Consider the following 15,053-nt stretch of genomic DNA (forward strand, 5'->3'; position numbering starts at 1 on the left):
CCTGACATTCAGAAGACATCTTAAGGCAGCCCTGTTCAGGGAAGTTTTTAACGTGTGATTTTACTGTATTTTTGGTTTTTATGGAAGCCGCCCAGAGTGGCTGGGAAGGCCCAGCCAGATGGGCGGGATATAAATAATAAATTATTATTATTATTATTATTATTTGAATCCATTGGTTCAGGTCCTGCCCTCTGGAGCAGCAGAAAACAAGCTTGTTTCCTCCTCCATGCGACATTCCTTCATATATATGAAGTTGGTTATCATAGCATCTCTCAGCTTGTCTCTTCTCCAGGCTAAACAGACCCAACTCCCTCAGTCGTTCTTCATAAGGTTTGGCTTCCAATCTTTTGATCATCTTGATCACCCTCTATGTCTCAGCCAACCTCTCTGGCCTTCATGCTGTCTGCTCTTGTGAATACAGTGGTGCCTCGTAAGACGAAATTAATTCGTTCCGCAAGTTTTTTCTTCTTGCGAGTTTTTCGTCTTGCGAAGCACGGTTTCCCATAGGAATGCATTGAAAATCAATCAATGCGTTCCTATGGAGACCGTCCGGGGACAGAGGGGAAGCGCCGCGCGCCTTCCCCTCTGTCCCCGGACCTGTTTAAAGCAAGGGGCGGCGGGGAGAAGATTGCTTCTCCCCGTTGCCAGCCCCGCAATCTCCGCGCGCGCCTTCCCCTCTGTCCCCGGACCCGTTTTAAAGCAAGGGAAGGGGCAGCGGGGAGAATCGCTTCTCCCCGTTGCCGCCCCTTGGTTCAAAAGGGGTCCGGGGAGAGAGGGGAAGGCGCGCGCGGAGATTGCGGGGCTGGCAACGGGGAGAAGCGATCTTTCCCCGTTGCCGCCCCTTGCTTCAAAAGAGGTCCGGGGACAGCGGGGAAGACGCGCTGCGCTTCGTTTTGCGAAGCAAGCCCATAGGGAGATGCGTCTTGCAAAGCGGCTAAGAAAACGAAAAACTCCTTCGTCTAGCGAGTTTTTTGTCTTCCGAGGCGTTTGTCTTGCGGGGCACCACTGTATCTTTTGTTTGTATTTTTACATGCATTGATGTCTTCCTCTGCCAGCTTCCTCTAGCAACCTCTCCAGGCAATGATGCTTTCAGAGGTGCCACTGAAATTCCCTTCTCCAGCTGTTTACAGTGAATCTATCTGTGTTGTCCTGCTAAGTCTCTTGGAATATTTTGTTATACAGCAGGTCATACACCTTCAATTTGGTGGGGGAGTTGCTTTTCAGGTTAGACCTTCAGCCCTGCCCTGGACCCAGTCCAGTAAGGCTGTCCTTAGCTTCCCAACAGTATTAGCAGGCATAGGCAAACTTGGCCCTCCAGATGTTTTGAGACTACAATTCCCATCATCCCTGGCCACTGGTCCTGTTAGCTAGGGATGATGGGAGCTGTAGTCCCAAAACATCTGGAGGGCTGAGTTTGCCTATGCCTGGTATTAGGCTCAGCTTTTCCACCTGGAAAACAGGCATAGTTTCTTCCTTCCTCACTGTATTTTCAGAGGAGTAATGAGCTCATCAAGTCCGTCCGTCCCCAATCTGAAAAAAGGCTCAGTGAAGGCTCAATGATAATGAGTGACTGGTTGAATCAGGCTGTAAGTAGCTACAGTGGTGCCCCGCAAGACGAATGCCTCGCGAGACGAAAAACTCGCTAGATGAAAGAGTTTTCCGTTTTTTGAGGTGCTTCGCAAGACAAATTTCCCTATGGAAACGTCTTGCGAGTTCTTGTGAGTTTGTTTCCTTTTTCTTAAAGCCGCTAATAGCCGCTAAGCCGCTAAGCCGCTAAGCCGTTAATAGCTGCTAAGCCGCTAAGCCGCTAATAGCCGTGCTTCGCAAGATGAAAAAACTGCAAGACGAAGAGACTCGCGGAACGGATTCATTTCGTCTTGCGAGGCACCACTGTATGTACCTGGTTGCCAATGGTAAGTAAGAAATTTTTGCAAGTGTCCAGTGAGTTTTCTTTTAGGGTATATCTTATTAACTTAAGGACCTCTGGGCAGGTGGGCTTGCAACTTTTGTGGACTTGTTTGCAAAACAATTTTACTGTTTTAACAGTTATAAAGCCATCTTACATGTTGCTATGTCACTGATTAACTGATCTTTGGCTGGCCACTAATAGCTGAGATTTGGTCAGCATAGACCAACCATGCCGATGCCTTTGCATTTCCTGCCCTAGCAATGGAACTGGCCAAGATTTAAAGATTTCTGTTTTGGGTCTCTTGTTATTTTAAAATAGCTTGGCAACTGAGCCAAGTGTAGTCTGGCCAAAGCCAGTCTCATTCAGACTTCAAAGAAAAGACCGGCTGTGTTTACACCCAACAGAGGGCAAATCCTTGCAGCCTGCAAGGAAAAAGAGATAGTGGAGCAACTCTCACCTTACTGGAAGGTTTGGTTGCTTTTTTGTTTGCTTGTTTCAAGAACAAATATGGGAAGAAGGAGATGATGCTTCTCAATTCTGGAAAGGCAACTCCATAGGTGCAGCTTCCAACAATTGCCACAAAGCTGAAATCATGCTGCACCTAGGTTGGTGGCTTTTGCTGAATTGGTTTTGATGAGAGCCAAGCACCAGTGTTCTAAATTCCCAGGTAGGTACCAGGCGCATTTTGCTACTGGCACAGGTCCAATCACGACTACGTGGAGAGTTTGGGGCACCAGGTTGGCAACTGAGCCAACTGACTTGCATGCAGTCCTCCATCATCAGTTCAAGGAAAGTACAGTGGTGCCCCGCAAGACGAATGCCTCGCAAGACGAAAAACGCGCAAGACGAAAGAGTTTTCCGTTTTTTGAGTCATTCCGCAAGACGAATTTCCCCATGGGCTTGCTTCGCAAGACGAAACGTCTTGTGAGTTCTTGCAAATTTGTTTCCTTTTTCTTAAAGCCGCTAATAGCCACTAAGCCGCTAAGCCGTTAATAGCTGCTAATAGCCGCTAAGCCGCTAATAGCTGTGCTTCGCAAGACGAAAAAACCGCAAGACGAAGAGGCTCGCGGAACGGATTAATTTCGTCTTGCGAGGCAGCACTGTAGGTGCAGGGCTGAGTACAGAGATATTTGACTGTGCTGCAACCTCTCCACAGGCCACCCAAAGGGAACTCACAAACCACTGTTTAAAAATCTCTGCCTTGTTCCATAGTTAATATCATTTCCATTTCCATTGGGTGTGTTTCTCCGTCTTGCATACTGGGACAAGTGAATTGTTGTAAGAGCAAGCTACAGTCAAGCAATGTAGTTGAGATCATAAACATGTAGAATTGTAGCATTGGAAAGGACCCCAAGGGTCATAGTCCAAGCTCCTGTGAATCGACATCCTCTTGTGGTGACTATAACCTAGGTTTAAAGCGCCATTTGGTGCCCTGCTTATATATCTGAGTTTCTAACACCACCAAGCACTTGCTTGATTCAGTCATTTAGGATTGCAGGAGCCTTTGGTGTGATAGTTGGCTGAAAGGGACTGTGAATCCCCCAGGACCTTCTAGGGCTTGACAGCATGAACTGTCTTTTCCATTTACTCTCAGAGTCAAAGGTATGGAAGGTAGCAAGTGGTAGTTTCCTGGGCTTTACTTGTGACTCTGCCGGCAGAATTGGGCCTTGGATTTGTACTTACCCTTGCACTTGGACTGTTGTTTCTGAGGGGAAGAGAGTGGCATAGCAGTGAACTCAACCCAAGGTGGGGACTCTTGTCTTTCCAGCTATGAAGTGGTATGGTGTCCCAAAGGTTCACAAGCTCATAGAATTGTAGAGTTGGAAGGGGCCTAGAGCGTAGTCTAGTCGAACCCCCTGCAAGGCAGGAATCACAACAAAGAATCCCTGACAGATGGCGTTGGGTCACTGTTGCCAACTTGTGCATGAAATGGATGAAACAGATTGGGCCAAAATCTGATCCATGGTCAGTGACCTTGGAACTCCATTGAAGCTCTAGTCTGGCCTTCTCCAGCTGCTCTCCAGCTTTTTGGGGCTACAGCTCCCATCAGCACCAGCCAGCATGGGTTTGCCATTGTTCTGATGATCTATGAGAAGCTGAAGAAGCCCTAGTGGCAGGGCAGTGAGGGCTGAGGACCCTGATTTCATTCTGTGTTATGCGTGCTCCTAGAACAGGCATAGGCAAACTCTGGCCCTCCAAATGTTTTGGAACTACAATTCCCATCATCCCTAGCTAACAGGACCAGTGGTCAGAGATGATGGGAATTGTAGTCTCAAAACATCTGGAGGGCCAGAGTTTGCCTATGCCTGTCCTAGATCTCTGACAGCTGCTTTCAAGGGGCTTGCAAATAAAGCTTCTGGAGCCCTTTTTGGCATTAATGCAGTGTCAGATGGGAAAGGCTTGGTCTGGTGGACCAAATTGGCATAATTAAGCCTGAAGGCACAGGTAGGAATGTTACTGTGGCTTTTCACCATCTTACTAAGACCTGCCTTTTCTCCCAGGCCAACTAATACTGCCTTAGGTCTAGATGCTTTTGTACACCTCATGGTCTTAGTGCAGTAACGTTGTGTTGCAGTGTATGGAATTGCTTTTAACTGACCTTAGTCTGTTGAACTACCTTTATATTGTTGTACAACTCTTTGGGGCTTCTGGTGAAAAATGATTCTATGAAATAAAAAAATCAAATAAAAAAATAACTTCCATGAGTAGCCTTGTTGGTTTATTTGAAGAGGATCCCAAAGTCATAGGAGAGCAATAAATTGATTAGGACCAAGTGAAATGTCACAAACAACATGATCATTCTTTCTGCAGATTTTTCTCTGTGATATTTTGTGATACAGATTTCTCTGTGATACAGATTTTTCTCTGTGATATTTTGGTTGGCCCCAGACTGTTTTAACGGATCACCTTTAATTAAGGTTTAAGGATGCAGTCCTAACTAGGGCTGGGCAATATATGCTTTCCAACATCGTAATATATCGCCAGCAAAACTTCACGATGTGGCGGTATATTACGATGTCCGAAAGGAGATGGGGAGGAAGAAGGCAGTTGCCAGCCCTGGATGCGATTAGCATCACCCTGTGCAGCTTCTACCTCTTCCTGGCAAGGCTGGGCAGGTGATACTACCCTGGGCAGAGCACAGCAGCCAGGGCACTGGAACCGCCAGCCACAGCTCGCCCCAATGATAGTCTCTCACTGTACAAGCGGCGGCTACCACAAACCACTGTTCTGCTCTGTGCAAGGAGGAATGGAGGGAGGAAGCGGCACTCACATGGCCAGGGAAATAATTGAAGGCACTGGCTTGCAGGCAGGCAAACCCCACTCCTGAGGCCAGCGGCTGGGCTGTGGGGTGTGTTTGGGTGTGTGGGTGGGTGTGAGCAGGGCCAGAGATTAGTGATACATTGTCTGATTGGAAATTTTAAAATCGCTCTCGCAATTTTAAATTTAAACCAGTTTCAGGCAACGTATCGATACATTGCCCAGGCCTAGTCCCAACCATGTCTACTTAGAAGTAAAGTCCCATGTAATGGAGCTAACTCCCAGATAAGTGAGGTGAGGATATTTGCAACCTTAGTTAATTAACTGATGAAAGCAGTTTCAGCTGAGAGAGGCTACATAAATAGCTAGCTGTTGCTATTTTGGTTCCAGTTTGTTATTGTTATAAATACAGTGGTACCTCGGGTTAAAAACACTTCAGGTTACATACGCTTCAGGTTACAGACTCCGCTAACCTAGAAATAGTACCTTGAGTTAAGAACTTTGCTTCAGGGTGAGAACAGAAATTGTGCTCTGGCGGCGTGGCAGCAGCGGGAGGCCCCATTGGCTAAAGTGGTGCTTCAGGTTAAGAACAGTTTCAGGTTAAGAACGGACCTCCGGAACGAATTAAGTACTTAACCCGAGGTACCACTGTATAACATTATTTTGTTAGGAAATAGAAGATATTGGCAGCCATCCTCTTTTCCCATCAATGAGTTGTAGTTTTTGTTTACTAAATTGTAGGTTATATTATGACAAAGGGTAAATCTCAGCTCCCAGCTAGTTGGTATGGTATTCATTAGAACTGGCTTATTAAGATGGGCATGTGGACCATTTGGGAGCCTTTCAGAGATGCAGAGCTGAAGGCATTCCTGTTTTTCAGTCAGATACCTTTGTTGTGCTCTGTGGAAACAGGAAACAGAAGCACTTTGTTTTCAGAGCTGGGAGGGAAGGAGGAGAAATAAGTTTTGAGCTCAGGTCAGGGTTGCCATTTGAGCAGTGAAGAAATTTGTATTTGTAGCTTACCTTAATTACTAGGTCAGCAGACCCGAGATCTTAACCAGGAGGGCTTTCCCCTGATCTTGCTTACGGCCTCTAGATGTGGCTGCACTTTTGTCTGGGGTTGCAAATATCAGCCTGGGACCAGTCCTTTTTGCTACTCCAAGTAGGTGAGAGCTCCCTGCCACTTTAGGATCTCCTGCATGTTTCTTAAGGCATTTGAATGAATATTATGAAATACACAGCAGTATTGCAGAGGGAGGATGCACATCTTTTAGCCTGTACTTTTGCTTCTTTAACACTACTTATATATAAAATGCCACCAGCTCTCAAGGAGCCGACAGGGAGAGCAGGTCATTTGCAGAACAGAAAATGACAGTGACATGGCTGCTAACTTACGGTTAGTTTCTTTATTAAGGAAGCAGAACAGAGAAAACGCTGAGACTTCTGAGGACTGCTGCTAACTAGATTAGGCATCCCCAAACTCGGCCCTCCAGATGTTTTGGGACTACAATTCCCATCATCCCTGACCACTGGTCCTGTTAGCTAGGGATGATGGGAGTTGTAGTCCCCAAACATCTGGAGGGCAGAGTTTGGGGATGCCTAATCTAGATGAACCAGTTGCCTGGACTGGCTTGTAACTCCCCCCACTCACACTCTAACCCTCTATGTCAAGCACCTTCCTAAGGGCCTTCTCTGTTTCTGCCTGGCTCTCTGCTCTGTGACTGTCAGCAGAGAAGCAGTCAGGGTGGCTCTGTGGTGGAGCTGCCAGGTCTGATTCCTGTGGGCACTCACCTCTCTTCCATCTGTGGAGGCATAGCATAGCCATTGTGGCTGGTACCCATCTCCCTCCCCTCCCTGTTCAGGCTTGGAATTGAGCTTGCAGAAAGAAGCCACAAACAGCAGAGTTCCCCTCTTACTTAGAGAGTTAGTATAACGCTTAGCCTGTTCTTGATGATGTCACGGGGAAGACAGCAGAGTCAGGTGTCTCCCACAGCTTCCCCTATGAAACTCCAACCAGCCTACCTGCCTAATTGACCTTTCTTGCTGCTGCGGTGGCAGCAAGGGAGTAGTTGGGACTGGAGAACCTCCAGCCAATGACCTCCAGTTATTGGACTCTGTCAGCCTTAGCTAGCCTGGCCAGTGAGTCAGGATAATGGGAGTTGTAGTCCAGCAACATTGGAGGGCACCAGTCCTCTACTCCTAGAATAAAGGAAATTTATTTCTTTGAAAATAATTTTAGGCCACTTTTGAGCATAAGCTTCCAAAGTAGTTTGTAATTTATCATGTTGTGTAAATCACAGTGCAGTTTAAAATCCCAGTTGTGTTTTGATGAGCTGTGCGTCTGCTCTCTCCCTCCCCACCTCCTCGTTTTTGCAGTTTCAGTGGGGCATCTGACCAAGGGCTTCATTCTGCCCACCTTCAGCTCAACAAACTTTCAGTTACACCTGTTCCCTTTGCTATAAAAAGGCAAAGACACTGAGGTGAAATAAGTCATCTGGTTTTGTTTTTAAACAGAGCAAATAGTGGAAAAAGACGAAGGGCCCTATTACACCCACCTGGGATCTGGACCAACTGTGGCAGCCATCAGGGAACTCATGGAAGAACGGTAAGTTGCAAAACATGCACAGTTTAAAAAGATTTCTTCTCTTTTCTCTTTTAAAATTCTTGCATCAAAATAGATAACCTTCAACACTTTGATTCTGCAATCACCATAACTCCCTATAAAAGGGAACCAATAGGAAAAGGATTCAGGTGCCCCATATATTTTTTTTAAAGTTTTTAAAACAGGTCATTTTGGCAGAAGAGATATTTCACAAAACAGCTGTGTCAAAAATAGAAATTTTCCCTTGTCAGGTATAGGAGGTGGGGAAGGGGAAGGGAAAGAAAGTAAGAATAAGGTTTTCATGCAAGTGACTCCAAATCCTTGCCTGACTTGGAGTGACACAAATTTTATATATTTACTGAAGTTCTGTGCAAATCTGGAATACTGAAAAACTTACATTTAAAAGAAGAATGAAAAGGAATGTGTGCCTGACAGGTATGCAAATACCTGTGCACATGTCCCCAGTAGACTTTGCTGTGATTCTGTGGGAATCTGGAATATTGGAAAACTTGTAGTTCAAAATTAAATTAAAGAAGTGCTTACACACAAAGAACCAAATACTTGCACACAGTGCCCACAATGTGCCTCAGACTTTTGGAACTTACAGTGTGTGGGGAAATACTATTTGGGAGCCAGTGTGGTGTAGTGGTTAGAGCAGGCATAGGCAACTTCCCTCCAGATGTTCTGGGACTACAACTCCCATCATCCCTAGCTAACAGGACCAGTGGTCAGAGATGATGGGAATTGTAGTCTCAAAACATCTGGAGGGCCGAGGTTGAGGAAGCCTGGCCTAACCTATCTTGAAGGGGTGATGGCAATTAAATGAGGAGGGAGAAAACCATGTATGCCACCTAGAGCTCGTTGTAGAAAAAGGTGCGATAATAATGCAACACGCAAACAGCAGCACACAGCGTGAATACATCCCATCAGGCGCTACCCACTAGTGTGGACAGGAAGCACCAAGATGGGCTTGGGAGGCATAATAATTTTGAAAGTGCTCATAGATGGTTGAAGGTATACAAATGTGAATGTGGAAACAGTGACCCACATATGCCTGAAACCTTGAATGTCCTAGTGTTGGTGCAGCCTTGGTGGAGATTCCTCTGCCTCTGGACTTACAGACCTCTCTGTCTCTTCTCCTTTCTGCTTTAGCTCTTAGTTCTGCAGGCGTACAGTCTCAGTCCTCTGTTTTGACTGGCAGGTCCATATATGCTGAGTCAGGCATTCAGCCCAAAGACAAAGGGCCTGAGCAGACCTCTTCATTTTCCTGTTATATGGCAACATGCATTGTGGCCTGAAACCAGCCAACCCAGTTGAAGAACTGATCTGAACTTGTTTGTGTGTTACTGATCCTGATCACTCTTTCTTACCACCTAGACTTTTAAAAACACATGAGAAAGCAGTTTAAACATACTAGCAAATTGGTTTCCTCCTTTAGAGAGAAGGGTTTTAATATAAATTATACTACACAAATTATATATGTGTATGTAAAAGTAGCCTCCTGCCAACCTAGCAGTTCGAAAGCACATCAAAGTGCAAGTAGATAAATAGGTACCACTCTGGTGGGAAGGTAAACGGCGTTTCCGTGTGCTGCTCTGGTTCGCCAGAAGCGGCTTAGTCATGCTGGCCACATGACCTGGAAGCTGTACGCCGGGTCCCTTGGCCAATAAAGCGAGATGAGTGCTGCAACCCCAGAGTCAGTCACGACTGGACCTAATGGTCAGGGGTCCCTTCACCTTTAAAGTAAAGGTAAAGGTACCCCTGCCCGTACGGGCCAGTCTTGCCAGACTCTAGGGTTGTGCGCTCATCTCACTCTATAGGCCGGGAGCCAGCGCTGTCCGCAGAAACTTCCGGGTCACATGGCCAGCGGGACAAGCTGCATCTGGCGAGCCAGTGCAGCACACGGAACGCCGTTTACCTTCCCGCTGGTAAGCGGTCCCTATTTATCTGCTTGCACCCAGAGGTGCTTTCGAACTGCTAGGTTGGCAGGCGCTGGGACCGAACGACAGGAGTGCACCCCGCCACGGGGATTCGAACCGCCGACCATGCGATCGGGAAGTTGCGTCCCCCCCTTCACCTTTACCTTTATGTAAAAGTAGCAGTTGTTGAAGTACATTATCTCTTAGTTGGTTGCCTCCAACTAAATTCCATTCACAGTAGAAGCATTGAAACTAATGGGCCTGTGTTAGTCATGTCCATTCATTTCAATGGATCTTCTCTGAGTAGGACCCACTGATATTATTTACACGGGGTGGGGGGCAGCACACATCTTTTTTGCATATTCAGATTCAATGAAAGTAAACCCTTCAATGTAAATTTGGTTAATTTTTTTTTAAAGGGAAGATATGCCTCTAATCTTTATTTAAAAAAACCTCCCAAAGTAAGGTGTATTTTGTTTTTTTTTAAAGGTTTAATAATTACTTGTGAAATGTGGTAGAAATCTATTGGAAGACAGCAGATGTCCTACTTCGCAGGGTTGGTGTGGGGATTAAATTAAGCAAGGGGAGAACCATGTACTTCACCTTGAGCTCCTTGGAGAAAACGGTGGGATATAAATACAATAAAGTAAATAAATAAAGTCCACATGAGTTTTCTGAGAAGGGAGGAGGGAGCATGCAGCTTGTTTCTCATCCTCCAAATCATGGTTTGGAGAATTGTGTGAAGACTGCCATGTTTTAAAAAGGGAAGGTTGGGCTGCTGAGGCTCACATCCTCTCAGGTTTAAAAATGTAAGATGTTCAGGTACTTCTTTGAATTGTTGCCAGTAGAAGTGTTGTCTCCCTGGCTCATCCAGAAGGTCACTTGAATTTTAGGTATAACATACAAGAAAGAGGTGCTTTCCCCCTCTTGTTTCCATTGAGGAGTTTTACCCAGGCAACAGGGAGGCTTAGTGCTGCAGACTGCTTGCAGGTGGGCCGACACATGTTCAGACTGATTAGGTTACTCCCCTGCAGTTGACTCATAGACTGCTGAAGAAGCTGAGTCACCTCTAAACACATTGCCACTGAATCACCATCGCAGGCAGCACAACCAGGGCTGGGAGGCTGACGATCCTAAAGGCGGAGGTGGGAAAAGAACCTCTGTGCATCAATAACTGATATGAAGAACAGCTCCCACGCTCAGTGAGTCCTTTTGAGAAGCACGTCTTCTGCAGTAAAGTGAAATGCAACCTTTTCCCAGTGAATAGCAAAGCCCCAGTGTGTGACCTCCGGTATCTTGGAGGTACTGCTCTTTGGGAAGGTTGAGTTGCAATTAATAGAACTAAGGTATGAAGTTGTATTTGCCTGTCTCTTAGCTATGATGCCCTGAAGCACTGGGATGGCAAAACAATAACCACACCAAGCATTTTAGAGTACATGTTGGGTGAAACATACACAAACCAGTCCTGGCTTTCATAAGCCTTGCACTTCCATGTAGCCTCCCTTTGCTCTTCCTTTCACACAAGCAGCTGAACAAGTCATGCTTCATTTCCTAACCACAGCTTCCTGTTGCATCCAAACTCCTAAACTATGGTGAACAGCTCACAAACAAGCTAGAATATTAAACCATGGTTTTGAAGTTAGCTTACTATCCTGGCTAGCAGGGCTGTCTTAAGCATATGCGGGACTGGGGTGCAAAGATCTGCCCGGCACCTGCCTCCCCAGGTTGCCCAGTCCTAGGCACGCAGGAGGGTGGAGTCGGCTGGCTGTCTCAGCTTCTCGCTTGCTCGGTTGCCCCTGAACTTGCAGCACAGAGCCACCCGCACCAGAAGAGCCCTCTGTGGCGCTCCGACTGACGGGCGGGCTCTTCCCCGGACTCAACTCTCGGGCCCCGGACTCTTGACCCTGAGATCAAGACTCTTGACCATCCCTGAGATCCCAGCACCTGGGTGCCCCACACCCCTAGCGCCTATGGGTAAGACAGCCCTACTGGCTAGTTTGAAAGCCATTTGGCAAGTGGAAGCCCAACCCACCTTGTAATCTTTCTCCAGTCTTTCAGGAAGAGGTTTCACTCAGATAGTCCTCTAGAGCAGAGCTCTCAGTCATGTGCCCTGTTTGTCTTCCTAATGTTGTGACTTTTCCAACCAGGTATGGTGAGAAGGGAAAAGCCATCAGAATTGAAAAAGTGATCTACACAGGGAAGGAAGGAAAGAGCTCCCGCGGTTGCCCCATCGCGAAGTGGGTAAGTGGCTGCCCTGCTTTCCCCTGACATTTAGCATTTATCCCAGAAACCTGGCTGAATAGCAGTTCCTATGCAGTCACTGCCAGCAAACAAGAATGTTCCCAAATTCTGCCCAAAAGACCCTCAAGAACTCTCATTGCAGAAATAGTGGAAGGAAGATACAATTTCATAGTGGTGGTGGTAGTGGAGGAGGAGGAGGAGGAGAGGGGCAAGGGCTATCACCTAGGATGCCACTTCACTCCAGTTGCTTGGGCAAAGCAATGGAGGAAAGCTTCTATAGCCCACTTATGGTCTTTCCAGAGGGATCCGGCTGGCCACTGTGGGAAACAAGATGCTGGACTGGGTGGGCTTTTGGTGGTCTGATCCAGCAGTTAGGCATCTCTTATGTTCAGGCATTGATGTGGAGACTGTCACCAGCCAACAGAAGTACAGCACTGCCACGCCAGGGCAATCAGCAGCAACTGCAGTTCCTTCAATTGTATGGAAAATAAGTCTACAGTGTGTCACTTTGCCCCATTAATGTTGACTTCTCTTTGGGCAGTTCTGCCCAGGAGGTTGGGCAGCACCACTCTGGCCCCGTTGGGGGAGGATGGCAGGGTGAGGTTGGAGGCCGTATTTTCCTTAACCAAGCAATATCCTCTCCTGTTTTCCAGGTCATCAGGAGGCACAACTTAGAGGAGAAGCTATTGTGCCTGGTGCGACACCGTGCTGGTCATCACTGCCAGAATGCTGTCATCATTATCTTGATTCTGGCCTGGGAGGGGATCCCTCGTGCCCTGGGGGACACCCTGTACCAGGAGCTCACTGACACGCTCACGAAATATGGAAACCCCACCACCCGGCGATGTGGGCTGAACGACGAGTAAGTTCCTTTAGCCCTGGCCAGGCTGCTGGAGACAAGAGGCTGGTGGGACACAGCATTTTCCCAGAGATCCTGGCCGGGAGGAGACAAAGCAGCTAACCACAGCCCTGTTCTGCTTGTGTGTGTGTGTGTGTGTTTATTTGCCCATGGTTTACTCTGCAGTATGAAGTTTGCCTCACTTGCCTGAGCAATGGAATTGATTTACTGAAAGTTTCCTTGGACTGGGGAGAGGCAGGTCCTTTATTGACTCCTGATTTCTGCTCCTTAAGAGGTGAACATGTTACCTCAAAAACTAACAAGTTTCTCCTGCTTTCCTTCCTTCCTTCTCTCCCCTGACTACCATTGATTAGGGGCCAAATGGAAGATCCTTGGGTCCATATCAAACTTGCCCCCTCCAGGCCAACATTTTGAGCTCTTCCCTGCTTAAAATTATCAGATTCAGTGATAATGGGAATTGGCAATCCTTTTTTAAGAACAACAATCTTGACATGAGACAAAAAATGCTAGAACCACACCGTCAGAACCACCCCCACCAGAGCACTTTTACCTTCTGGAGCTGTTGTGCCAAATGGGCCTTAACCCTCCCACACAACGCAAAGGGTTTTTTAATTTTTAAGTTCTTTGCCTTGCTTACCAGCTCTGGGAGGCTCTCATAGGGATGTGTGAGACATCATGAGAGCCTCTCAGAGCCCACATGAGAGCCTTCTAGTAAGCAAGACCGTAAGCAAGTCAGAGATAAAATGAGACTTTATTTGCATTAGCCAGTGGCCATAGCAACAGTAAAACATTACAGTATACGCAGAAAAGGAAATTTGATATAAGAGCACAATTTAAAGTCCTGAATCAGCTGTCAATTAGTGGCCCTTATTCTGATTGCCCCTGCTATGAACCTAGCAACCTTTGCTGTTGTCTGCTCATTTTGATCTGATAGAAGAAAGGACATTGTGGCAGTGGTTGAGCGCCCTGGGATGGTTAGTACGAGTGGGGTGATGATCTCATTCCTCAGGTCTTTGTAGAGATTGCAAGACAGGAGGACGTGTGCTGCTGTTTCGGTGCTACCATCTCCACAGGGGCAAAGACGTTTCTCAGGCGGGATCTTTTGGAATCGACCCTCAAGTACCGCAGATGGCAAAACAATCCAGTCTTGCAAGTGTAAAAGCACATCTGTATTTTGGGATAATAAGTTTGTGCAGATATGGGGCCAGAGAATCAAAATGGAGAGGTGGAAAATGAACATACCAAGGGCAGAATTTCCTTATAGTGGCCAAGTTATTCTGATGTTCGATATCTTTTAGACATTGACCAATTAGACTGTTTGCTTTAGTTGGGCCCATAGTGAGTAGGTGTTGTGGGGATAGGCCACAAAAGTGAAGTTTTTCATAGACGGTTTTAAGCCAGGCACTTTTATGGGAGTCTTGAAGTACTAGGGATAGTAAACTGGGGCGGGGGGGGGGATTTGAGTTTACGCGGAGCCAGAAGTTAAGAGTTCTTTGCCAAGTCCGTACTTCTACTAAAGGGAGACTTGCCTCCAGTCTCAATGATGCGTTTGGGACGCATGGCGGTACAGAAAAAATCTGCCTTAGAAACTTTGATTGAACAGCTTCCAAAGTGCTAAGGTGGTTACCAGTCCAAATCTGAGCCCCATATAGTAGCTGTGCTAGGGGTTTAGTTTAGAAGATTTCTAGGGCTGATGGTATATGTTTGCTACCCTTTGTATGGAAAAAGCAAGTCAAAGTCTTGGCACTTTGGGACGCTTTTTCTTTTGCACATTTTGGTGGGGCCTATATTTTATTGAGAAAACCATAACTTTGGCTTTCTGATAGTTTACGACCAGGTGTTCTCTCTGGCAATACACTGAGAATTCTCTTATCAATCTTATTAGACCTATTTTTGTTTGGGATAAGAGGACCGCGTCCAGTTTAGGGGCATGGAACTCTGGAGATGTTAGGCACTGGACCATGTCATTTATGTATAGGTTAAAGAGTGCCGAAGCTAAAATGCATCCTTGCTTGACTCCCTTTGTGGCTGGTACAGATCCTGTAAGTTGGCCATTTGTAGAGCAACGCACTTTCAGCACAGTGTCTTTATAAAGGCAGTTAATCAGATATAATAATCTTTTGTCTATGCTTGAGGTGTTCATTTTAGCCCATATAATTTACTAACTATAGTCAAGAGGCTGATAGGTCTGTAGCTGGCCGGATCCGATGTAGGCCTCTTTTTGAATATTGGGATGATTACAGCAATGGCCCAGCTGTCAGGGAG

General features: G+C 46.6%; 1 protein-coding gene across 5 annotated transcripts in view; it reads left to right on the forward strand.

The window, feature by feature from the left end:
• The window catches only part of TET3 (tet methylcytosine dioxygenase 3), a 111,725-nt gene that overhangs the window by 74,513 nt on the left and 22,159 nt on the right, over positions 1-15,053 (forward strand). For all 5 annotated transcript variants that reach the window (XM_079987407.1, XM_079987408.1, XM_079987409.1 and 2 more), the window contains 3 exons: positions 7,682-7,772; positions 11,836-11,929; positions 12,583-12,791. In XM_079987407.1, the coding sequence (XP_079843533.1) occupies positions 7,682-7,772; positions 11,836-11,929; positions 12,583-12,791 (394 nt within the window). The remainder of the gene's footprint in view (positions 1-7,681; positions 7,773-11,835; positions 11,930-12,582; positions 12,792-15,053) is intronic.

The sequence above is a fragment of the Podarcis cretensis genome (assembly GCF_951804945.1).
Source record: "Podarcis cretensis genome assembly, chromosome: 8".
Lineage (NCBI taxonomy): Eukaryota > Metazoa > Chordata > Lepidosauria > Squamata > Lacertidae > Podarcis > Podarcis cretensis.